The sequence below is a fragment of the Ranitomeya imitator genome, chromosome 7, assembly GCF_032444005.1.
Source record: "Ranitomeya imitator isolate aRanImi1 chromosome 7, aRanImi1.pri, whole genome shotgun sequence".
NCBI classification, from domain to species: Eukaryota; Metazoa; Chordata; class Amphibia; order Anura; family Dendrobatidae; genus Ranitomeya; species Ranitomeya imitator.
This window is the reverse complement of record NC_091288.1, coordinates 1,488,855-1,511,292: the sequence shown is the minus strand read 5'-3', so window position 1 is coordinate 1,511,292 and position 22,438 is coordinate 1,488,855. Positions and strand designations below refer to the sequence as shown.

The window sequence follows — 22,438 nt, the reverse complement described above, 5'->3', positions numbered from 1 at the left end:
CCGGGGAGCCCCGCACCAGTCCACAGCCTCCTCTCCAGTATGCCCTGGGGAGCCCGGTACCAGTCCACATCCTCCTCTCCAGTATGCCCCGGGGAGCCCAGTACCAGTCCACATCCTCCTCTCCAGTATGCCCTGGGGAGCCCGGCGTTAGTCTATATCCTCCATAGACCTGTGTGATATTTGCAGCCATTGATATTTTTATCACTGATATCCACAAGTTGAGTATTGATCGCTGAGCTAAGGAGCCGCTTCTTTGTGAGCCTGATGCTATTCTCACCCGGTAGTGGTGGTTGCAATGCAGGGTCAGCCGGCCTGAGTCTTTATTCTTTTCAGAGGTTTAACAGAGAAGATTGTGTCAGTTTTACCAAAAATGAAATGTCCACATCGTCTGGAGCCACATCAGATCCAAGGACTGGATTTCATCCACATCTTCCCCGTCATCCAGGTAACGACTGCACTGTATGCTGGTTACACCGGTGGACTGGAAATGAGGAAGTACAGTGACAGCTGGGGATTAAATCTGTCTTGTGGTTGTTGTGGAATCTGGATCTGTAGTGTTCAGTTACTGAGATTCTCGCGCTTCGGGGCTAAGGGCAGACCTGTTGGTGGGTGGGGCTAAGGGCAGGCCTGTTGGTGGGTGGGGCTAAGAGCGGGGCTAAGGGCAGGCCTGTTGGTGGGTGGGGCTAAGAGCGGGGCAAAGGGCAGGCCTGTTGGTGGGTGGGGCTAAGAGCGGGGCAAAGGGCAGGCCTGTTGGTGGGTGGGGCTAAGAGCGGGGCTAAGGGCAGGCCTGTTGGTGGGCGGGGCAAGTGGCAGGCCTGTTAGTGGGCGGGGTTAATGGTGGGCCTGTTGGTGGGTGGGGCTAAGGGCTGGCCTGTTGGTGGGTGGGGCTAAGGGCAGGCCTGTTGGTGGCGGGGTTAATGGTGGGCCCGTGCGAGAGATCTTGCTTGCACCACGCATGTCCTGAGTCTTTGTTTGTCCCGGCAGTGGCTTGTGAAGCGCGCCATTGAGACGCGCCAGGAGATGGGAGATTATGTCCGATCGTTCTCCATATCTCAGTTCCAGAAGGATCACTGTTTCCCTGAGGTGAGAGTCCAAAGTGCCGTCCAGCGGCTCCACTCATTGTGGTAATCACTTTAATTTCTTATATCCGGTATTGGGCAGAGCGGGGTCCCATCCATTGTCTGTGCTCGTTTATAATAGCATTGTTACACCTATAGGGGGCGAGAGAAGTCCACTTATATACCGCACGGTGCGTCCTCTCTGCCTGTACACGGCTCCGCACGGTGCGTCCTCTCTGCCTGTACACGGCTCCGCACGGTGCGTCCTCTCTGCCTGTACACGGCTCCGCACGGTGCGTCCTCTCTGCCTGTACACGGCTCCGCACGGTGCGTCCTCTCTGCCTGTACACGGCTCCGCACGGTGCGTCCTCTCTGCCTGTACACGGCCCAGTGCTCCGCGCGGTGCGTCCTCCCCGCTTTCTCATCTGTTGCACTTCATCTTCATAGGACATGGAGTTTATAAAGCGAAAGGAGAAAGCTGTGAAGTCCCTCAGTGAGACCTGTGTGAGTAATGGGGCCTGGTGGCGGTCTAGGGGTGTAGTGGCGCTCTAGGGGCGTGGTGGCGGTAATCACGTTTGTCTCCTCCGCAGGATATCTATAAACCTTGCCGTAGATACAGGCGTCAGGATGGTGCCGCGGAGCTGGCGGATGAGGAGTCGCGGGTTCACTCCACTCTCCTGGAATACGGCAGGTACCGCAGGGGAGGACGGCGGATCACTTCTGAAATCTCCTACTCGGGGTTCACCGTTTTCGCTTCTGTTGGAGGATCCCTCTATCCAGATATTTGTACTGAGCGCCGCACCGGTTACATGTGGAGCAGTCACTGCAGCTATGTGCACACGTATTTGGGTCCACTGCGGATTTTTCTGCAGCAGGTTTGATAAATCCACAGTGGAAAACGGCTGCGGATTTACCGCGGTTTTACAACTGCGGTTTTCCATAAGGGCAGCTGTAAAACCGCTGTGGAAAACGCAGAAAGAAGTGACATGCTGCGGAATGTAATCTGCTGCGTTGCCGCGTGTTTTTTTCCGCAGCATGTGCACAGCGTTTTTGGTTTCCCATAAGTTTACACTATACTGTAAACACATGGGAAACTGCTGCGGATCCGCAGCAAAATCCGCATCGTGTGCACATAGCCTAATTCTGCAGACCCTCATACAGATTTATAAATTGTGGGGTCACATAAGGGCTCTGTCTGCTCTGTTATGGGCTGCTGCAGCTCTAGTAATCCATCCCCCTTTAAAATAATGTAACTACAGCGAAATGGCGCCGGCGCGTGTGTAGTGCGCAGGGGCGCGTGTGTAGTGCGCAGGGGCGTGTGTGTAGGGCGCAGGGGTGTGTGTGGTGCGCAGGGGTGTCTGTAGGGCGCAGACACTGCCACTGGCGCCATTTTGCTGTAGTTCTTTTTTTCCTGTAACGGGTGAATGATGTGTTACCCTGTGATGTCTCCATTGTGTGTACTTGTCCGTGCTTATTGTACAACGCTGCTGAATATGTTGGCGCTCTAGAAATAACAGTATTCTGATTCCTAAGGACACCTGGTGGTGCATAGCGACTGGTCTGGGGTGTTTTTTGTTTTGCTCCCTCAGCCGTGTACCTGCGGTCTGTGCAGTCATCTCGCTGGGTGCCATGTTATAAAGAGCACGAGGCATGAATACACCGTGCGTGACATCACTATGGTGATAAGACGCGGTGCATACCCGAGCCCCCGCCGCAAACTGGAGGAACGAGCCCTAGTGCTCATCAATAATAACTAAACACTTCACCAACGTTCTCAGTAAATCTATTGGTAAAGGTGATATTGACATGAAATTCTCCCCAGATGTCTGTAACAACCATCCAATCCACACAGGACAGAAATCACCAGAGATGTCCATACATTGTGTGTAATAATGAGAAATTACGCAGGGAAAAGTACTGAACACGTTACCGATATTTAATGCTTCATACTAATGCCTTTGTTGGTGATGAAGCTTCACGACACCTCCTGTATGGAGAAACTAGTCGCAGGCATTGCTCAGATGAGATTTTGGCCCATTCCTCCACACAATCACTCTTCACATGAAGCTTCAGTGACTCCTATGACCTCTGAGCTTCCATTCGTTTTCTTAGACTCTTTTCCGGTGATCATCTCGGCCTTTCTAGCAGCTTTATTTTCTTCCTTTGAAGCCATATGAGGTTTTCCTTGGCCGTGTGTTTGGGATCACGGTCTTGCTGAAATGTCCTCCCTTTCATCTTCATCATCCTGTTAGATGGCAGCAGATTACTATCAAGAAAGTCTTGTACATTTGTCCATTCAGCCTTCCCTCAATTATATGAAGTTTGCCAGTGCCGTATGCTGAAAACCAACCATCATGATGTTCCCACCACCACACCTCACTGTTGGCATGGTGTTTTTGGGAGGATATGCAGTGCCTTTTGGCCTCCAACCATAGTATGTATTATGGCATCCAAAAAGTTCAATTTTGGTCCTATCCGAATAGAGTATATTCTCCCAGTATTTCATCAGCTTGTCTAAATGTTGTTGCGCAAACTGTAAACGCATCTGGAGGTTGCATGGTGAGCGTGTGTAGAGACGGGTCAGTGGGTGCTCTGGTCCGGCTGTTTTTAGAAAGACCGCATGGACCAGAGCTCATCCCACTGAACGCCCGCTGTCCCCTTGGGCAGAACACTACTCGGACAACACAGGGTAAAATAGTGTGGCGATAATGAAGGCTGGTTTCACATTTGTATTCGGCAGCCCTACGTGGGGTTGTGTACTTTTCCCCTTCATGTCCGCACAGCTGCGCATGCGTCCTTCACTTTAACATTGGCTACTCGGTGACATGCGTTTGCGGATGCGTTGTTTTGACGTTCCTCTGAGCACAACATGTTGCGTTGCTGTTCGGACAGTGGGTCAAAACGACGCATCCGCAGACAAACGCATGTCCCTGCGTACCTAATGTTAAGGATACAGTAGAAAAGCAGATGTGTCCATCGAGTGGTGAAGGTAAAAAATAACTTAATGAAAATAAATTAATCTATCCATATATACGGTATCCAGCACTCAGCACACACTGGCTATAGAACCTCATGACGATCTGGTGGTCTGGCATGATCTGCATTAGAAGCTAGGTATTACAATTAAGTAGTGTCACGGATCCCTTCTACGTGGTGTAACTACTTTGTCACGTATCCGCTCTCACATGTGACTTGGGGTTGTGCCTGCAAGGGTTAATCTATCTCCCCACTCTCAGTCCAGCATTCAACCTCTGTCCTATGCTGTAATGGGAGCATAAATCACACACTGACCCAGGCCACACACCCGCTCATACGCGCTGCCACCACTCACCGAATACACGGGCGATGAGTCCCGGAAATATTAATACTAATAATGTCTACCACTCATAAGGCTCACACACCTTAGGCTGTGGATTCGTTAGAACATTCAAGGTTCAACTTGATAAAGTTTTATACTTAATACAAAAAGATTCAGTGCTTACAGTAAGAAAAGGTATAAAAATATGATAATAAAAAGACATACAACTTATGCAAAACAATATAAAAATAAACAGGAGAAACTTAAAGAAATCATCTAACTGGTGTCATAGCTGTTTTCGTTCTGACCCAATGTCAGCTGACAGATCACCATTGAGACCAAATTGTGGAGTTACGCCCGTCATTTTACAAGCGCGCTTGGAGACAAAAGACACTTCACACATTTCTGTGAGCAAGTCACTTTTATCTGATGTAATGCAGCAAGAGGCAATATTTTATACCATTTACAACAAATGCATTTCAATGTAAATCATGTAGCCCCCACCATCACCCAGGGTCATACTTTATTTACCATAACCCATAACATGTTGTGACTGACTATTAAGAACATACATTGATAAGACGTATGGTCTCCTTGAAAGGAGGCCATCAGACTACTGCGTCAACAGATTCTAGTAATTCTAACAATTAAAGGCAAAAGGCACTTAAAGGCAAACTATTAACCCTTCTATATCAATTTCCCCCTTTTGTAAATGATATAACCTCTGCTACGGGGTCAGCTGATGTCCACAAAGGAGCTACTGTCTCATGGGTCTAGTACCCACAAGGGGACTTCCTACCTGCTTCGCCCATCCACCCTCAGTGTGGACACTCGCCTCCCCAGTCAGCAGTGGCTACACATACACTACAGAAGGTTCAGCCTTAGATTTTTTCTACACCTACATTATTCCATAGCTTAGGTAATATATATATATATTAGCGCTTTTACGGCTACATAAAACAATAAGCAAAGCAACAAAATTTGCATACAAGTCTGTAAAATACCAAAAACAATCCATTCCACTAGGCCGCTAAGCCAATTGGCTGCATTTAAAAAGGAGTCTCTATATTGTATTAGTCTCCTTAAGAGTCTTAAGGAACCAAGAAAATTTGAGTCCAAGTCTCACTTGTGCATGCAGTGTGGTGTTAATACCTTCCTTGGGTCCTGGGGTAAGGCTAAGTACAGCATAGTCCTTGCAGATACTGGGCTGTGTGCAGAGATCCAACAGTCCAGCAGTTTTTGTCCTTCCGCGTCTTTTATAAGAAAAGCAAGATGTTGAATAAGTTTGTTTATCCAGTGTCTCTGTAAGGTGCAGACATCCTACCACTGCCAGCACGGTGATTAGGAGAACCGTCATTCTGCTGGTGAAAAGATCTTTTTGCAGTGACTGGCATGGATCAAGGTGGGCTTTCCCTCAAGTATCCCTGAGGTGAATGTGGTCAGCTGGACTTTAAAACGGGCCGTCAAACCGTGGATCTAGGCTCCTTCTCACGTGTCTGTGTATGACCACCAATCACCTGGATTCAGCTGATGTACGTCTGTGTATGACCACCAATCACCTGGATTCAGCTGATGTACGTCTGTGTATGACCACCAATCACCTGGATTCAGCAGATGTACGTCTGTGTATGACCACCAATCACCTGGACTCAGCTGATGTACGTCTGTGTATGACCACCAATCACCTGGATTCAGCAGATGTACGTCTGTGTATGACCACCAATCACCTGGACTCAGCTGATGTACGTCTGTGTATGACCACCAATCACCTGGATTCAGCTGATGTACGTCTGTGTATGACCACCAATCACCTGGATTCAGCTGATGTACGTCTGTGTATGACCACCAATCACCTGGATTCAGCTGATGTACGTCTGTGTATGACCACCAATCACCTGGATTCAGCAGATGTACGTCTGTGTATGACCACCAATCACCTGGATTCAGCTGATGTACGTCTGTGTATGACCACCAATCACCTGGATTCAGCTGATGTACATCTGTGTATGACCACCAATCACCTGGATTCAGCTGATTTACGTCTGTGTATGACCACCAATCACCTGGATTCAGCTGATTTACGTCTGTGTATGACCACCAATCACCTGGATTCAGCTGATGTACGTCTGTGTATGACCACCAATCACCTGGATTCAGCAGATGTACGTCTGTGTATGACCCAATCACCTGGATTCAGCTGATGTACGTCTGCACTGGCATTAGTATCTGGAATGGATGAAAACACACGTTTATGCACCACATTAAGTCTTTTCTGCAAGGCCTAGACATGGGCTGTCATAGCACCGTGTTGCATTTGTAGCACCTGTGGGAAGTACAGACCAGCCTCTGGCGAACTACTAAACAGGACTTCAGAAGGACACAAGCCTGTCTCTCTATTTGGAGTGTGTCTGACTGACAAGAGACGAGCACTCTACCCCGCTCTTTCCTGTGTCTGCCGTGGCCTTTGATTTTTCAGTTTGTGTCCTGTTTAGTCTCTCCACTTTCCCACTACTTTGTGGTCTATATGGTGCATGATATGCTTGCTGTACTCCCAGGACCTGCATGACTTCCCTCATTATTTCTCCCGTGAAGTGTGTGCCCCTATCGCTGTCTATGGTTTCTAGGACACCATACCTGCAGATCAGTTCTTTCATCAGTTTGTCTGCAGTCGCTTTAGCATTTGCACATTTTACCAGATAGGCTTCCAGCCAACCAGAGAAGAGATCTACACATACTAGGACGTCTTCATACACTCCTACCTTGGGTAGCTGTATGTAGCCAGTCTGCAGTCTCTGAAACGGGTAGAGAGGCCTGGGTGTCGCTTTCTTAGGGATTTTTACTGTTTTACCTGGGTTGTGCTGTGCACAGATGAGGCATGACTGTACGAGTTTCACACCTGCGTAACTGAAACCAGGAGCGATCCAGAAGGCATCTTGTGTTGCTTGCGCCATGATTGGGAGCAGGGATCTTGGTATATACGATTTATCCTTATTCTCCCATACTCTTTCTGAGTTCAGCTCAGCTCCCATTCTCTCCCAGTGTTCCTTCTCTGTTTGGGCAGCTGGAGGGATTTCAGGACATCTAGGCTCAGTGTGGCTGGAATACTCTGACTCCCCGCCACCGTCCACTGCTCCCTAGGCCGCCTTGCTGCTACTTTAGCAGCCTCGTCCGTCCTTCTGTTGCCCTTTTCCTCCACAGAGTCACCGTCCGTGTGTGCTTTTACCTTGCCAACCTGGACTGATAACGTCAATGCCTCCATTAATTGTTTCACCAGCTCTGCATTTTTAATGGGCTTACCGGCTGATGTAAGAAACGCTCTGCTTCTCCAGATAGGGCAATAATCATGGGATATTCCCCATGCATAATTTGAATCTGTGTAACTGTTAGTGACTTTACCTACAGCAGCTCTACACGCCTCAGTGAGTGCCTTCAACTCTGCCTCCTGCACCGACATGTAAGGAGGGAGTGGTTCAGCTCGGATTACCTCATGTGAGGAGAGAGTGGTGCAGCTCGGATTACCTCATGTGAGGAGGGAGTGGTGCAGCTCGGATTACCTCATGTGAGGAGGGAGTGGTTCAGCTCGGATTACCTCATGTGAGGAGGGAGTGGTGCAGCTCGGATTACCTCATGTGAGGAGGGAGTGGTGCAGCTCGGATTACCTCATGTGAGGAGGGAGCGGTGCAGCTCGGATTACCTCATGTGAGGAGGGAGTGGTTCAGCTCGGATTACCTCATGTGAGGAGGGAGTGGTTCAGCTCGGATTACCTCATGTGAGGAGAGAGTGGTTCAGCTCGGATTACCTCATGTGAGGAGAGAGTGGTGCAGCTCGGATTACCTCATGTGAGGAGGGAGTGGTGCAGCTCGGATTACCTCATGTGAGGAGGGAGCGGTTCAGCTCGGATTACCTCATGTGAGGAGGGAGTGGTGCAGCTCGGATTACCTCATGTGAGGAGGGAGCGGTTCAGCTCGGATTACCTGATGTGAGGAGGGAGCGGTTCAGCTCGGATTACCTCATGTGAGGAGGGAGCGGTTCAGCTCGGATTACCTCATGTGAGGAGGGAGCGGTTCAGCTCGGATTACCTCATGTGAGGAGGGAGCGGTTCAGCTCGGATTACCTCATGTGAGAAGGGAGCGGTTCAGCTCGGATTACCTCATGTGAGGAGGGAGCGGTGCAGCTCGGATTACCTCATGTGAGGACACTACTGCATATCCAATGTAGAGTCGCCCATTCTGGTGGTATCTGGAGCCATCTACAAAAATAAAAAACCTCAAAATATGCATTAGGAACAGTTTTTTTTTTTTTTTTTCTTCCTACGAACATATGTAAAACCCACTGTCTCCTGACTCATCAGTTCCTATGCAGTCATGTTCGTGCGTCATGTCAACGTCATGTCATGTTCTCTTTCCCACCTGCCAATGCTGTCACCAATTCCCCCTTTTCTGAATCCACAGGCAGATGAGTGGCTGGATTCAGAACATTATATCTTTAGAGGGTGACATATTCAGGAATTAGTATTAGAGCACATTCAAGTCTGATCTGTCTATCCACTGACAATTTGTTTTGGTTGAACTTGTACGAGTATGGCATTAATGTCACGTGGGGAACAAAATTGTCAAAAAGTCAAAAAGAAAAAGTCAGTGTGATTTCACATGCCTTTCAGTAATACAGCAGCTCTTACAGCACGTACACATGTAGAAGACCCTCTAATCACGGGGTCTAATTGTGCTAAGTAGTAAGCTATCGGTCCCTGTTTCTTTCCATGTTGTAGTGTCAGTACTGCGGTAGCATGTCCACCCTGCTCTGCGAAAAATAAGAAAAATGGCTGATCATAGTTTGGAATGTCTGACACAATGAGCAGCTTGAGAGAGTGGAAGGAGTCAATTGCTTCTTGAGTGAGATTGTAGGGGTCTGATGGCAAACAGTCATAGAGTGGGTGCATCATTTGTGAAGCAGACCTTATCCAAGGCCTACAGTAGGTCACCAAACCTAGAAAAGTGCGTAGATGCTGGTGTGACCTGGGTAAAGGGAGATTTGTATTGCCTGTTTTCTGTCTTCAGTCAGGTGTCTTGTACCTTCAGCATTACAATGCCCTAAAAATGTCACCTTTTGTTTGCAATCACGTGAGACTCTGCAACCCTTTTCTGCCAAAAAAACACAGCAAGGAAACTGTAGCTTCCTTGCAGGACGTCTGGTCCGGGCAGCAGAGCAAGAGGTCATCCACCTACTGTAATAGTACAATCTGTGGATGAGGTGAAGAATGCATTTGCCAAAACAGTGACTGTGAAACATTTTGACGTGGCGGGAATCTGTGACCGTACGGTGTGTGTATTAGGGACAGTTGAGGTCACACTCACTGTAACATCATTAATAGCCCGTAATTCATGAACTATTCTGTAAGTGTCAGGGGAACCCTTGGGTCCTTTTTTTCTTAATGGGATACAAAGGGGTGCTGCAGGGGGAAAATCTCTGCACTAGAACCCCTGCCTTAACATACTCTTTAATATTCCTGCTCAGGGTCATTGATTTGACTAGACTTAAGGGGTATTGCCTTAACCAAAGAGGAGTGATTCCTTCTCTTGATTTATCATGACAGGGGGAATGGGCAGCCGACCCATATCAGATTTTCCCCTTGCCCAAACGGTGTCTGGTACCTGACTCTTTTCCCTGTCCTCAGACATTCTGGTGTCAGGTGATACTTTCACTACTCTTGCCATATACACCATTTCTGCAATATTACACAAGTGCTTATATAAATCACACATTAATGTCCAAATATTTATAACCGTATTTGATTGGGTAGAGTATCCCTTAAAAAAAAACTAAGTTTGATTCACAAAATGTTACCAAAAGAAAAAAAAAAAAAAAAAATATATATATATATATATATATATATATATATATATATATATATATATATATATATATTATAATATTACGAAAGATACTGAGTCATAAAACGGAGGAGCACAATGCCATAGGCCACAGCAATGTATAATTCTAAGAAAGTAACAGCCCTATATAAATCCATAACTAACAGTTCCAAATACAAAAAGAGGGGATTTGAAAAATACCAAATATCAATGCCAGTTGCTTGCGATAAGGTATAGGAAGTGGAAAAGACAAATAAACAGTGACTATGGTTGAGCCAATATAATGAATGGCTAAAAAACTATATATCATATGAAGACAACCTAGAAATACACGGTAACTATACCATCTTATGTAAGGAAACTACTAAACTGGTAATTTAATGGAATTAAGTGTAACTACAATAGGGCATGATTTACCCGTGGTATAATGTGCACGTGGAAGACCCTGGCGTCCCTCTGCCACAAGTGTTTATATGAAAGGGGACTTGTGAATGTAATTTCCTCAGGAGAGCACTGTATAGTGCCTAGACAGCACTCAACTCTGCTCCCAGCAAATTCATAGGGGTATTGTCACTAACAATAAGTTTGTAAGCACCTCTTGGCTGTCTCGTGACTCTAGTCTTTTCTTGTTTAGTCATAGGGGCTTCAGTCGCTTGTCCCCCTACCCTCACGTATTCCACAGTCTCGTCAGTAATCATGTCTGGCAGTATCAAGTCTTTGTGTACTAGTCCCGGCTGCCCCAGTGTCAGTCAAGAATTCTGTCTATTTCCCTCCCAGTATTGGTATGGTGGTCATCAAGGCAGGACCAGGTCCGGAGGGGACAAGAACAGGGCACACATTTGTCGCTGGGTTGTCAGTTTCCTAGTCTGAAAGTGAAGGAGGTGGAAGATTGGTCTGAGTGTCCATTTTCTCCACAATTCCAGCACTTCACTGTTTCTAAGTCCTTAGGTCCCTTACTACGTCTCTACTGTTTTCCTCGTTTTCCAGCATACATGACACGTCGTCTTATTGTCCTAGTTTCTTCAACTCCTGAGCAACCTTCAGGAGGTCTTTGGATCTACATTTCTCCATTCAGGTCTGGCTGTCTGTACTGCGTCTCGTAAGCCTTTTGTCATATTGTCAATGAATGTATTTACCAATATTTTAACATCGAGTGGGTTTACTGAACTGTACCCCATGTCTGCCCATTTCAGCTGTAACCGTCCAGAGTACATCTCTACTCTCTCTCCTTTAGTCACATCTGTAAAAGTCTTAAATTGCATCCTAGTAAGTCACCTGGTTTTGTGCTCACCAACTCTCTAGGTCTGGTCAGGTGCACTTATACGTCCATCATATTGTCTTTGTCTGTAAAATGGGAAAAGTTGGTTCTCAGGGTCAGCCAATTATTTTAGCGTAGCTAGCTAGTCAGAGGGCTTCCAGGGACTGTATCTGTCTTACCCTACCTGATGTGGTTGGTTCTCTGGTGGTGGGGGTGACTAGATGACCGGTTGGGGGTGACATGACATGCTGGTCTACAGCTCCTTCCCAAAAGGATTACTGTCAGCTTACTCCCAAAAGTTAATGTCCCCACTACCCACTAACCACAATCCTGTGTCAGCTTCTTATGTCACTACATGTGATCTTGTCTGGACAGGATTCAGTGTAATTCACTTAGGTCGGGTTGCAGCACAGATCATACAAGTATTTCTCCAGTCTGGGTTTGTCTGACCGCAATGTTTACAAGTCCATCTGTCTTGTCTTGGTCTCTGGTTATACAAAGGTATGACCGTAGCAGTAATGTGTCGGTCATAGTCGGACTTTTGAGCATCAAAACATTCATAATACACCTTACTTCCGTCCTGCTGCACTCTTTCAGATGCCATTTATTCACTTGCTATTTTCCTCCTTTGTCTGTGCCTTTTTGAACATCCAAACATCCATCCACTCACTGGCATTTTTGCCTGTTTCAATATTGGTCTCACATCTTTCACTGCTTCCTTTTTCCAATCTGTACAGCGGTTTTTGGATCCCATTGGGGGCCCTGACTGCACACAGAATAAGTTGCCCATGGCTTCAACTTATCCGCTCAGACAACTCACCTCTAAAAATGCCCTTTTTAGTGTGCCTTGCCTTAACCAGGGTTGCAACACGTGACAAGTCAGAGCGAGTGTCAAGGTTTAGCGAGCAGGTTACACCACCTACCACCCGGTAGACCTAAAGGATTCTAGCGGGCAGGTTAAACCACCTACCACTCGGTAGATCAGCTGGCTAGCACAGCTCCATGGAACGGCAAGGTTACACCACCTATGTACCGTAGGCTGACTGTAGCAGGTTACACCACCTACTACATCAGCCGTGCAGTTGGCTACCTCCTCTGTTGATCCTCAATTTGCTATATATCATTATCAATCACTCAACTTAAAGCAGGTGAATCTTTTACCAATCTTTCAATCACTTACAAGTTTCCTCTAAAATAGGCACAATTCTTTCACTTTCAAATTCCAACTTGAACTTACGATATTTCTTTCTACTTCAATACATACAGTACTATTGCTTTAAACACAAATCTCTCAGCGCATACTGAACCAAGGACAGAATATGCACAGCTCCATATTCTTCAGCGCAGCTGCATGGGCCCCCCCCCCCCCTTCCTCTGGCCCGCAGCACAGAGAGGAGAAATCAAAAACCATTCGCCCAGGGGTTCGAATCACCCCTCCCATCAGGTATAAACACAGATAAGAGGCCCTGCGCTTAGTAACCCGATGTTTACCCTGGTTACCGGCATCGTTGGTCGCTGGAGAGCTGTCTGTGTGACAGCTCTCCAGCGACCAAACAGCGACAGCGACACTGCAGCGATCGACATCGTTGTCGTATCGCTGCAGCGTCGTTTCAGTGTGACGGTACCCTTACACACACAGAAACAGAATGCAGCAGTTTTCAGACTTAATCTCTACAAAACATTCATCCTTTCGGAATTAAAAACAGTTTCTCTATACAGGCAGATCACTGCACAACTTGAAGAAGCTGATTCTGACCGCGTCCGGCCAAAACACATAGAAACCTATCCAATGTCAAACCATATATAACAAGGGTTTCACTGAATCTCATATATATATATATATATATATATATATATATATATATATATATATATATATATATATATATATATATATATATATATATTAAATGTACATTAAAATATACACAACTCATTCATCCTGGACAATTAACAACAGTTAGATAAGTAATGATACTTATGTGATCACTCATACATGCATGCTCATTCAGGGATTGTTGTTTCTTTTCCTTTCACTTTTCAGTTGATTTTTACAAGAAGAAAATCCCTTATCTCAATCACTCCACCTAATTCAGCTCAAACTGCGCTGAATCATGTCTTCTGTCACATACAGAGGACCACACCTAACGGAACCCCTCATCAATCAGGGATTTATGTTTATTCCTTATACTCATTTACTCACCTGTCATCTCATTCAGAGTTTCTCATAGACATACATACATACAAGGTTCACACAGCCTGCCTATTTTGCACTTTGGAATTAACACAACTCTGTATAACAAAAACTGCAGCAGTGTCCACTGACACTCTGAAAGCACTTTAAGGCCAAACAACAAAAACCACGGCCCTATACAAAATACAGCTTCATATAATGTACTGCCAATCCAAAATGACCAAAATAACAACACTGCACAGAGTCTATCCCAGCTCTGTACTTCACACATACACTAAACAAATACACAACCAATTAGGATATTGACAGAAAATACAGATAACAATTATCATCTTATAACTCTATTATTCAAATCTCATACGGACATAAATAGACAAAACACAAAACTCACTGGTGATGTGGATTCTTTGAACCATGCTCGCAGCCTTTTACCCAGAGGTCTGGAGAGATCCAGATGAGAGATTGCAGGTGCAAAACAGGTTTGTAAGAATAATATTTCTTACCTTGCTGCAGCTGGTGTTTTGCATGTCCAATTTCTCAGAAAGCTCCCCCATACGGATTCCGAATAGGCTGGATACACGGCCCCGGTCGGGCGCCAAAAACTGTCGTAGCTGTTTTCGTTCTGACCCAATGTCAGCTGACAGATCACCAGTGAGACCAAATTGTGGAGTTACGCCCATCATTTTACAAGCGCGCTTGGAGACAAAGGACACTTCACACATATTTCTGTGAGCAAGTCACTTTTATCTGATGTAATGCAGCAAGAGGCAATATTTGATACCATTTACAACAAATGCATTTCAATGTAAGTCATGTAGCCCCCACCATCACCCAGGGTCATACTTTATTTACCATAACCCAGAACATGTTGTACTGACTATTAAGAACATACATTGATAAGAAGTATGGTCTCCTTGAAAGGAGACCATCAGACTACTGCGTCAACAGATTGTAGTAATTCTAACAATTAAAGGCAAAAGGCACTTAAAGGCAAACTATTAACCCTTCTATATCACTGACTATCTGGTAGTTTGCTTTCTGCTCCCTGAGGGGGGGGGGGGGTGGATGGAGTTGGTGGAACACATCAGCGTCGGCTGCCCTCACATGTGAACATGTTTCTCTGTATACAGCCCTAATTTATAGCTTTGGTCTGGAGGTCAGGTTTCTAGACCAGCCCCTCAGGTTAATATCATAATTGCTTGTTTTTTGATTGGTCCACGGCCACGCCCTCCAATGAATAATTATTTTCTCTTGAGATCCTTTGTGTAAAAGTTCTCACAGAGATACTATCAGGCCGTAATTAAGGGTACCGTCACACAGTGCAATTTTGATCGCTACGACGGCACGATTCGTGACGTTCGAGCGATATAGTTACGAGATCGCAGTGTCTGACACGCTCCTGCGATCAGGGACCCCGCTGAGAATCGTACGTCGTAGCATATCGTTTGAAACTTTCTTTCGTCGTCTAGTGTCCCGCTGTGGCGGCATGATTGCATGGTGTAACATATATCGTATACGATGTGTGCATAGTAACCAACGGCTTCTACATCGCACATACGTCATGAAATTATCGCTCCAGCGTCGTAGATTGCAAAGTGTGACAGCAGTCTACGACGCTGGAGCGATATTGTTACGACGCTGGAGCGTCACGGATCGTACCGTCGTAGCGATGAAAATTGCACTGTGTGACGGTACCCTAACATCTCTCTTACAAGAGCTAGGAGGTGTCAAATGTTACCTTCTTGGCTTCCAGCAGGGCCCCCTGGTGAGATTGGAGACAGAAGTCTACTTGTCTCAGGAAAATGCATATTAACATCTGGGTGAGAACCTGCAGCCTTCAGGACAGATGTTACATTATTACCAGTGACACAATAAATCTATACATAGTCTTGGCGAGAAAGGCCATCAGCATTGCCATGATCGACTCCCTTCTTATGCTGAATTGTGAAATCATATTGCTGTAATATCAGACTCCATCTAAGCAATTTCCCGTTGTCCCCTACTACTCTGACCCAACTCAGTGGGTTATGATCTGTGATCACGGTGAAGTTGCGCCCATAGAGGTATGGTTGCAGCTTCTGCAGATCCCACACAATTGCCAAACATTCCTTTTCCATGGTGGCATAAGCCACTTCTCTGGTCAGGGGTATCTGCCAGTATCCCCTACTCAGGTCCATGATGGTGAGGTACGATGCTTTAGCTAGCTGCTCTAACAGCTCATCTATCCTCGGCATGGGGTAGACCTCACATGTAGTCAGTACATTTAATTTCCTGTAGTCTACACAGAACCGGGTAGTACGGTCCTTTTTTGGGACAAGAACCACAGGCGAGGCACAGGCACTCTGGGATTTTTGTAACACCTTAAGTTTCAGCATCTCCTCTACCTGTTCCCTCATGTGGGCCTTCACCTCTGCTGACACCCGGTATGCAGACGCCGTACTGGGGGATTAGTACCAGGGTCCACATGGTGAACTGCTAAGTGTGTCCTCCCAGGCTCCCCTGTGAAGACTTCGGTGAACTCGCTGAGCGCCCCCATCAGCTCAGACCTCTGACTGTGGGATAGCTCAGGGTTAAACTCTGCTGACTCCAGGGACTCCATGTACTGAGTCCCGGCCCCCACATCTAGTAACAGATCAGCCTCCCCCTCTTCAGGCCGGCTACAGACAGGTAAGACACAGGCCTCCCTGCCATGATGAGCCTTCAGCATATTCACATTAAACACTTTCTGACGCTTTGCATGCTCATCTAGTGTCACCACATAATTAACATCATTCAGCCGCTTATGTACAGTGTATGGTCCCTCCCATGCGGCCTGCAATTTGTTCTGTAACATAGGGACCAACACCCAAACCTTCTGCCCCTCCTCGTAGGCCCTCAGTCTGCCATTACGGTCGTACCAGACCTTCTGGTTGGTTTGGGCCGGGGTCACGTTCTCATGGGCCAGGTTGCTCAGTTTCTGCATTCTCTCTCTGAGCCGCAGTACATATTCGACCACTGAGACTCCAGTAGTTCTGGGGTCGTCCTCCCAACAGTCCTTCAAATCAAGTGGCCCCCCAACCCTCCTCCCATAGACCAGTTCAAAGGGGGAGAATCCAGTGGACGCCTGGGGTACCTCTCTCTAGGAAAACAGATGGGGAAGGTACCGCTCCCAGTCTCTCCCTTCAGTCTCCACCAGCATTTTGAGCATTTGCTTTAATGTTCCATTAAAACGCTCGCAGAGTCCGTTGGTTTGGGGATGATAGGCGCTGGCCACAAAATGCTGTACTTGTATTCTTTCACAGAGGCTTTCCATCAGATCAGACATGACCTGGGTTCCCTGATCGGTCAACATTTCCCTGGGGAAACCCACACGAGAGAACACAGTCAGTAAAGCATCCGCCACTTTGTCTGCTCGGATGGAGGATAGTGCCACAGCTTCCGGGTATCGTGTAGCATAGTCCACCACTGTGAGGATGTACTTTTTGCCTGAGCTGCTAGGGATTGCAAGTGGCCCTATGATATCCACAGCCACTCGCTGGAAAGGCTCATCGATCACAGGCAGTGGTATCAATGGAGCTTTCTGTATATTCCCGGACTTTCCAACTCTCTGACAAACTACGCACGATCGGCAGTAATTGGCAATATCTGTCCCCATCTTGGGCCAATAGAAGTTATGTGTCAGGCGAGCTTTAGTCTCTTGTATTCCAAGGTGTCCGGCCAGAGGAATTTCATGGGCAATTCTCAATAATTGTTCCCTAAACGGATAAGGGACGATCAGCCGCCGTTCATAGTCCCAAGATTCTGTAGTATCCGTGGGGATAGTCTCTGTATACAGTCTGCCCTGGTCCCAGTATACTCTCACTGTCAGAAGCAGCAGGGGGTCGGTCTGCAAGACATCTGAGCTCCTCCAGACTGACATCTGTCTGCAGGGCCTCCTGGAAGCTCTGACGGTCAGCCTGCAGGCCCCGGCCTAGTGTGACTGCCAGGCCCTGGTCTGAAGCGGAGTCTTCAGTGTCTGTTATCGGGGACCTTGGTGGGTCTGCCATGTATGGAGGCTCCGGGACCACAGTATGGGCCTCCTGGAAGCTCTGACGGTCAGCCTGCAGGCCCCGGCCTAGTGTGACTGCCAGGCCCTGGTCTGAAGCGGAGTCTTCAGTGTCTGTTATCGGGGACCTTGGTGGGTATGCCATGTATGGAGGCTCCGGGACCACAGTATGGGCCTCCTGTTCTGGCAGTCCTGTCTGAGACTCATCCTCTAATCTCTGGGCCTGAGTCTGAGCCGCAGCCTGACTCCGGGTCACAGCTGCCACATAATTACAGTCCTGTGCATTGGGACATTTTCCCTTTTCGCACGGGATCTCAGGTGGGTCACTTTCTTCCACCTTCTCTGCATCATTTACTTGCAAGGGAGGAACATACGGGACACCATCCTCCCCAGGTCCGTGCCTAGCAACACATTGGTGGGAATGGCCTCTGATACTCCCACTTCCCTCAGTCCTTTCCCTGCTCCCCAGTCCAGGTACACACGGGCCATGGGCACGGCAGGGCTGACCCCTCCAATCCCGGTTATAGACATCGTCTTTCCTGGTATGATATCGGCAGGGGTTATCATGGCTGGATGCACCAGGGTCACCTCTGCCCCAGAGTCTCTGAGACCAATGGTGACTTTATTGCCAACAGTGACACTTTGACCATTCTCATTGATCCTCGCATCAGAGCCGGCTACAAAGAGGACAGACGGTGGGGGCACAGACGGCTTTGTGGTTGGGCGTTTCTCCCTATCAGGGCAGACAGCGCTAACATGTCCCACTTTGTTACTTTGTTGCAGGAGAAGCACCGGCGTGCATCACCTAGAGAATGTCTATTTCCCGGGGCCCCATAGAAGGTGGGCTTGGACCGCACTGGTGATCGGCCGGCAGAGGGAGAAGGGTCCCCGTTTGGCTTACCTCCCCTCCAGCTGAATCCCGATGGCTTCCGCACCTCAGGCATCCTGTCTGCCACATAGCAGTCCGCAATCCTTGCAGCCTGATCCGCAGTTTGTGGCTCCCGATCACACACAAATTGTCGTACATCCGTGGGGCACATGTGAAGAAATTGATCCTTGACCATAAGATCTGTTAAGTCCTCAAAACTGTTGACAGAAAGTCCCCTAATCCATTGGTGGAACGTGGTCCTCAAGGTGCTCACAACATCCGCATAGCTGTCAGTGGATCCACGTTGTGGGTTCCGGAACTTTCTACGATACACTTAGTAACATAGTAACATAGTTAGTAAGGCCGAAAAAAGACATTTGTCCATCCAGTTCAGCCTATATTTTCCATCATAATAAATCCCCAGATCTACGTCCTTCTACAGAACCTAATTGTATGATACAATATTGCTCTGCTCCAGGAAGACATCCAGGCCTCTCTTGAACCCCTCGACTGAGTTCGCCATCACCACCTCCTCAGGCAAGCAATTCCAGATTCTCACTGCCCTAACAGTAAAGAATCCTCTTCTATGTTGGTGGAAAAACCTTCTCTCCTCCAGACGCAAAGAATGCCCCCTTGTGCCCGTCACCTTCCTTGGTATAAACAGATCCTCAGCGAGATATTTGTATTGTCCCCTTATATACTTATACATGGTTATTAGATCGCCCCTCAGTCGTCTTTTTTCTAGACTAAATAATCCTAATTTCGCTAATCTATCTGGGTATTGTAGTTCTCCCATCCCCTTTATTAATTTTGTTGCCCTCCTTTGTACTCTCTCTAGTTCCATTATATCCTTCCTGAGCACCGGTGCCCAAAACTGGACACAGTACTCCATGTGCGGTCTAACTAGGGATTTGTACAGAGGCAGTATAATGCTCTCATCATGTGTATCCAGACCTCTTTTAATGCACCCCATGATCCTGTTTGCCTTGGCAGCTGCTGCCTGGCACTGGCTGCTCCAGGTACGTTTATCATTAACTAGGATCCCCAAGTCCTTCTCCCTGTCAGATTTACCCAGTGGTTTCCCGTTCAGTGTGTAATGGTGATATTGATTCCCTCTTCCCATGTGTATAACCTTACATTTATCATTGTTAAACCTCATCTGCCACCTTTCAGCCCAAGTTTCCAACTTATCCAGATCCATCTGTAGCAGAATACTATCTTCTCTTGTATTAACTGCTTTACATAGTTTTGTATCATCTGCAAATATCGATATTTTACTGTGTAAACCTTCTACCAGATCATTAATGAATATGTTGAAGAGAACAGGTCCCAATACTGACCCCTGCGGTACCCCACTGGTCACAGCGACCCAGTTAGAGACTATACCATTTATAACCACCCTCTGCTTTCTATCACTAAGCCAGTTACTAACCCATTTACACACATTTTCCCCCAGACCAAGCATTCTCATTTTGTGTACCAACCTCTTGTGCGGCACGGTATCAAACGCTTTGGAAAAATCGAGATATACCACGTCCAATGACTCACCGTGGTCCAGCCTATAGCTTACCTCTTCATAAAAACTGATTAGATTGGTTTGACAGGAGCGATTTCTCATAAACCCATGCTGATATGGAGTTAAACAGTTATTCTCATTGAGATAATCCAGAATAACATCCCTCAGAAACCCTTCAAATATTTTACCAACAATAGAGGTTAGACTTACTGGCCTATAATTTCCAGGTTCACTTTTAGAGCCCTTTTTGAATATTGGCACCACATTTGCTATGCGCCAGTCCTGCGGAACAGACCCTGTCGCTATAGAGTCACTAAAAATAAGAAATAATGGTTTATCTATTACATTACTTAGTTCTCTTAGTACTCGTGGGTGTATGCCATCCGGACCCGGAGATTTATCTATTTTAATCTTATTTAGCCGGTTTCGCACCTCTTCTTGGGTTAGATTGGTGACCCTTAATATAGGGTTTTCATTGTTTCTTGGGATTTCACCTAGCATTTCATTTTCCACCGTGAATACCGTGGAGAAGAAGGTGTTTAATATGTTAGCTTTTTCCTCGTCATCTACAACCATTCTTTCCTCACTATTTTTTAAGGGGCCTACATTTTCAGTTTTTATTCTTTTACTATTGATATAGTTGAAGAACAGTTTGGGATTAGTTTTACTCTCCTTAGCAATGTGCTTCTCTGTTTCCTTTTTGGCAGCTTTAATTAGTTTTTTAGATAAAGTATTTTTCTCCCTATAGTTTTTTAGAGCTTCAATGGTGCCATCCTGCTTTAGTAGTGCAAATGCTTTCTTTTTACTGTTAATTGCCTGTCTTACTTCTTTGTTTAGCCACATTGGGTTTTTCCTATTTCTAGTCCTTTTATTCCCACAAGGTATAAACCGCTTACACTGCCTATTTAGGATGTTCTTAAACATTTCCCATTTATTATCTGTATTCTCATTTCTGAGGATATTGTCCCAGTCTACCAGATTAAGGGCATCTCTAAGCTGTTCAAACTTTGCCTTCCTAAAGTTCAATGTTTTTGTGACTCCCTGACAAGTCCCCCTAGTGAAAGACAGGTGAAACTGCACAATATTGTGGTCGCTATTTCCTAAATGCCCAACCACCTGCAGATTTGTTATTCTGTCAGGTCTATTAGATAGTATTAGGTCTAAAAGTGCTGCTCCTCTGGTTGGATTCTGCACCAATTGTGAAAGATAATTTTTCTTGGTTATTAGCAGAAACCTGTTGCCTTTATGGGTTTCACAGGTTTCTGTTTCCCAGTTAATATCCGGGTAGTTAAAGTCCCCCATAACCAGGACCTCATTATGGGTTGCAGCTTCATCTATCTGCTTTAGAAGTAGACTTTCCATGGTTTCTGTTATATTTGGGGGTTTGTAACAGACCCCAATGAGAATTTTGTTACCATTTTTCCCTCCATGAATTTCAACCCATATGGACTCGACATCCTCATTCCCTTCGCTAATATCCTCCCTTAAAGTGGACTTTAGACAAGACTTTACATAGAGACAAACCCCTCCTCCTCTCCGATTTTTACGATCCTTTCTAAACAGACTGTAACCCTGTAAGTTAACTGCCCAGTCATAGCTTTCATCTAACCATGTCTCGGTTATTCCCACTATGTCAAAGTTACCTGTAGATATTTCTGCTTCTAGTTCTTCCATCTTGTTTGTCAGGCTTCTGGCGTTTGCGAGCATGCAGTTTAGAGGATTTTGTTTTGTTCCAATCTCCTCACTGTGGATTGTTTTAGAAATGTTCTTACCTCCCTTCTGAGTATGTTTTCCTGGGTCGTCTTTGTTCGAGTCTAATGTTTTTCTTCCCGTCCCCTCTTCTTCTAGTTTAACGCCCTCCTGATGAGTGTAGCGAGTCTTCTGGCGAATGTGTGTTTCCCAGGTTTGTTGAGGTGTAGTCCGTCTCTGGCGAGGAGTCCATCATACCAGTAATTCACACCGTGGTCCAGGAATCCAAATCCTTGTTGTCTGCACCATCGTCTTAGCCAGTTGTTTGCATCAAGGATCCTGTTCCATCTCCTGGTGCCATGCCCGTCTACTGGAAGGATAGAAGAAAAAACTACCTGTGCATCCAGTTCCTTTACTTTCTTCCCCAACTCTTCAAAGTCCTTGCAGATTGTCGGTAGGTCCTTCCTTGCCGTGTCATTGGTGCCAACATGTATCAGAAGAAATGGGTGGACGTCCTTGGAGCTGAAGAGCTTTGGTATCCTATCGGTCACATCCTTGATCATCGCACCTGGAAGGCAGCATACTTCTCTTGCAGTTATGTCCGGTCTGCAGATGGCTGCTTCTGTGCCTCTCAGTAGTGAGTCTCCCACCACCACCATTCTT

At 46.5% G+C, this 22,438-nt stretch overlaps 1 protein-coding gene across 2 annotated transcripts in view; it reads left to right on the top strand.

Annotated features, from left to right (window-relative positions):
* Positions 1-22,438, top strand: part of CCDC93 (coiled-coil domain containing 93) — a 73,063-nt gene that overhangs the window by 14,652 nt on the left and 35,973 nt on the right. For both annotated transcript variants that reach the window (XR_011314600.1, XM_069732556.1), the window contains exons 4-7: positions 334-445; positions 985-1,083; positions 1,506-1,562; positions 1,649-1,749. Coding sequence is in view for 1 of the 2 variants with exons in the window: in XM_069732556.1 (XP_069588657.1) it covers positions 334-445; positions 985-1,083; positions 1,506-1,562; positions 1,649-1,749 (369 nt within the window). In the remaining variant the exon portion in view is untranslated. The remainder of the gene's footprint in view (positions 1-333; positions 446-984; positions 1,084-1,505; positions 1,563-1,648; positions 1,750-22,438) is intronic.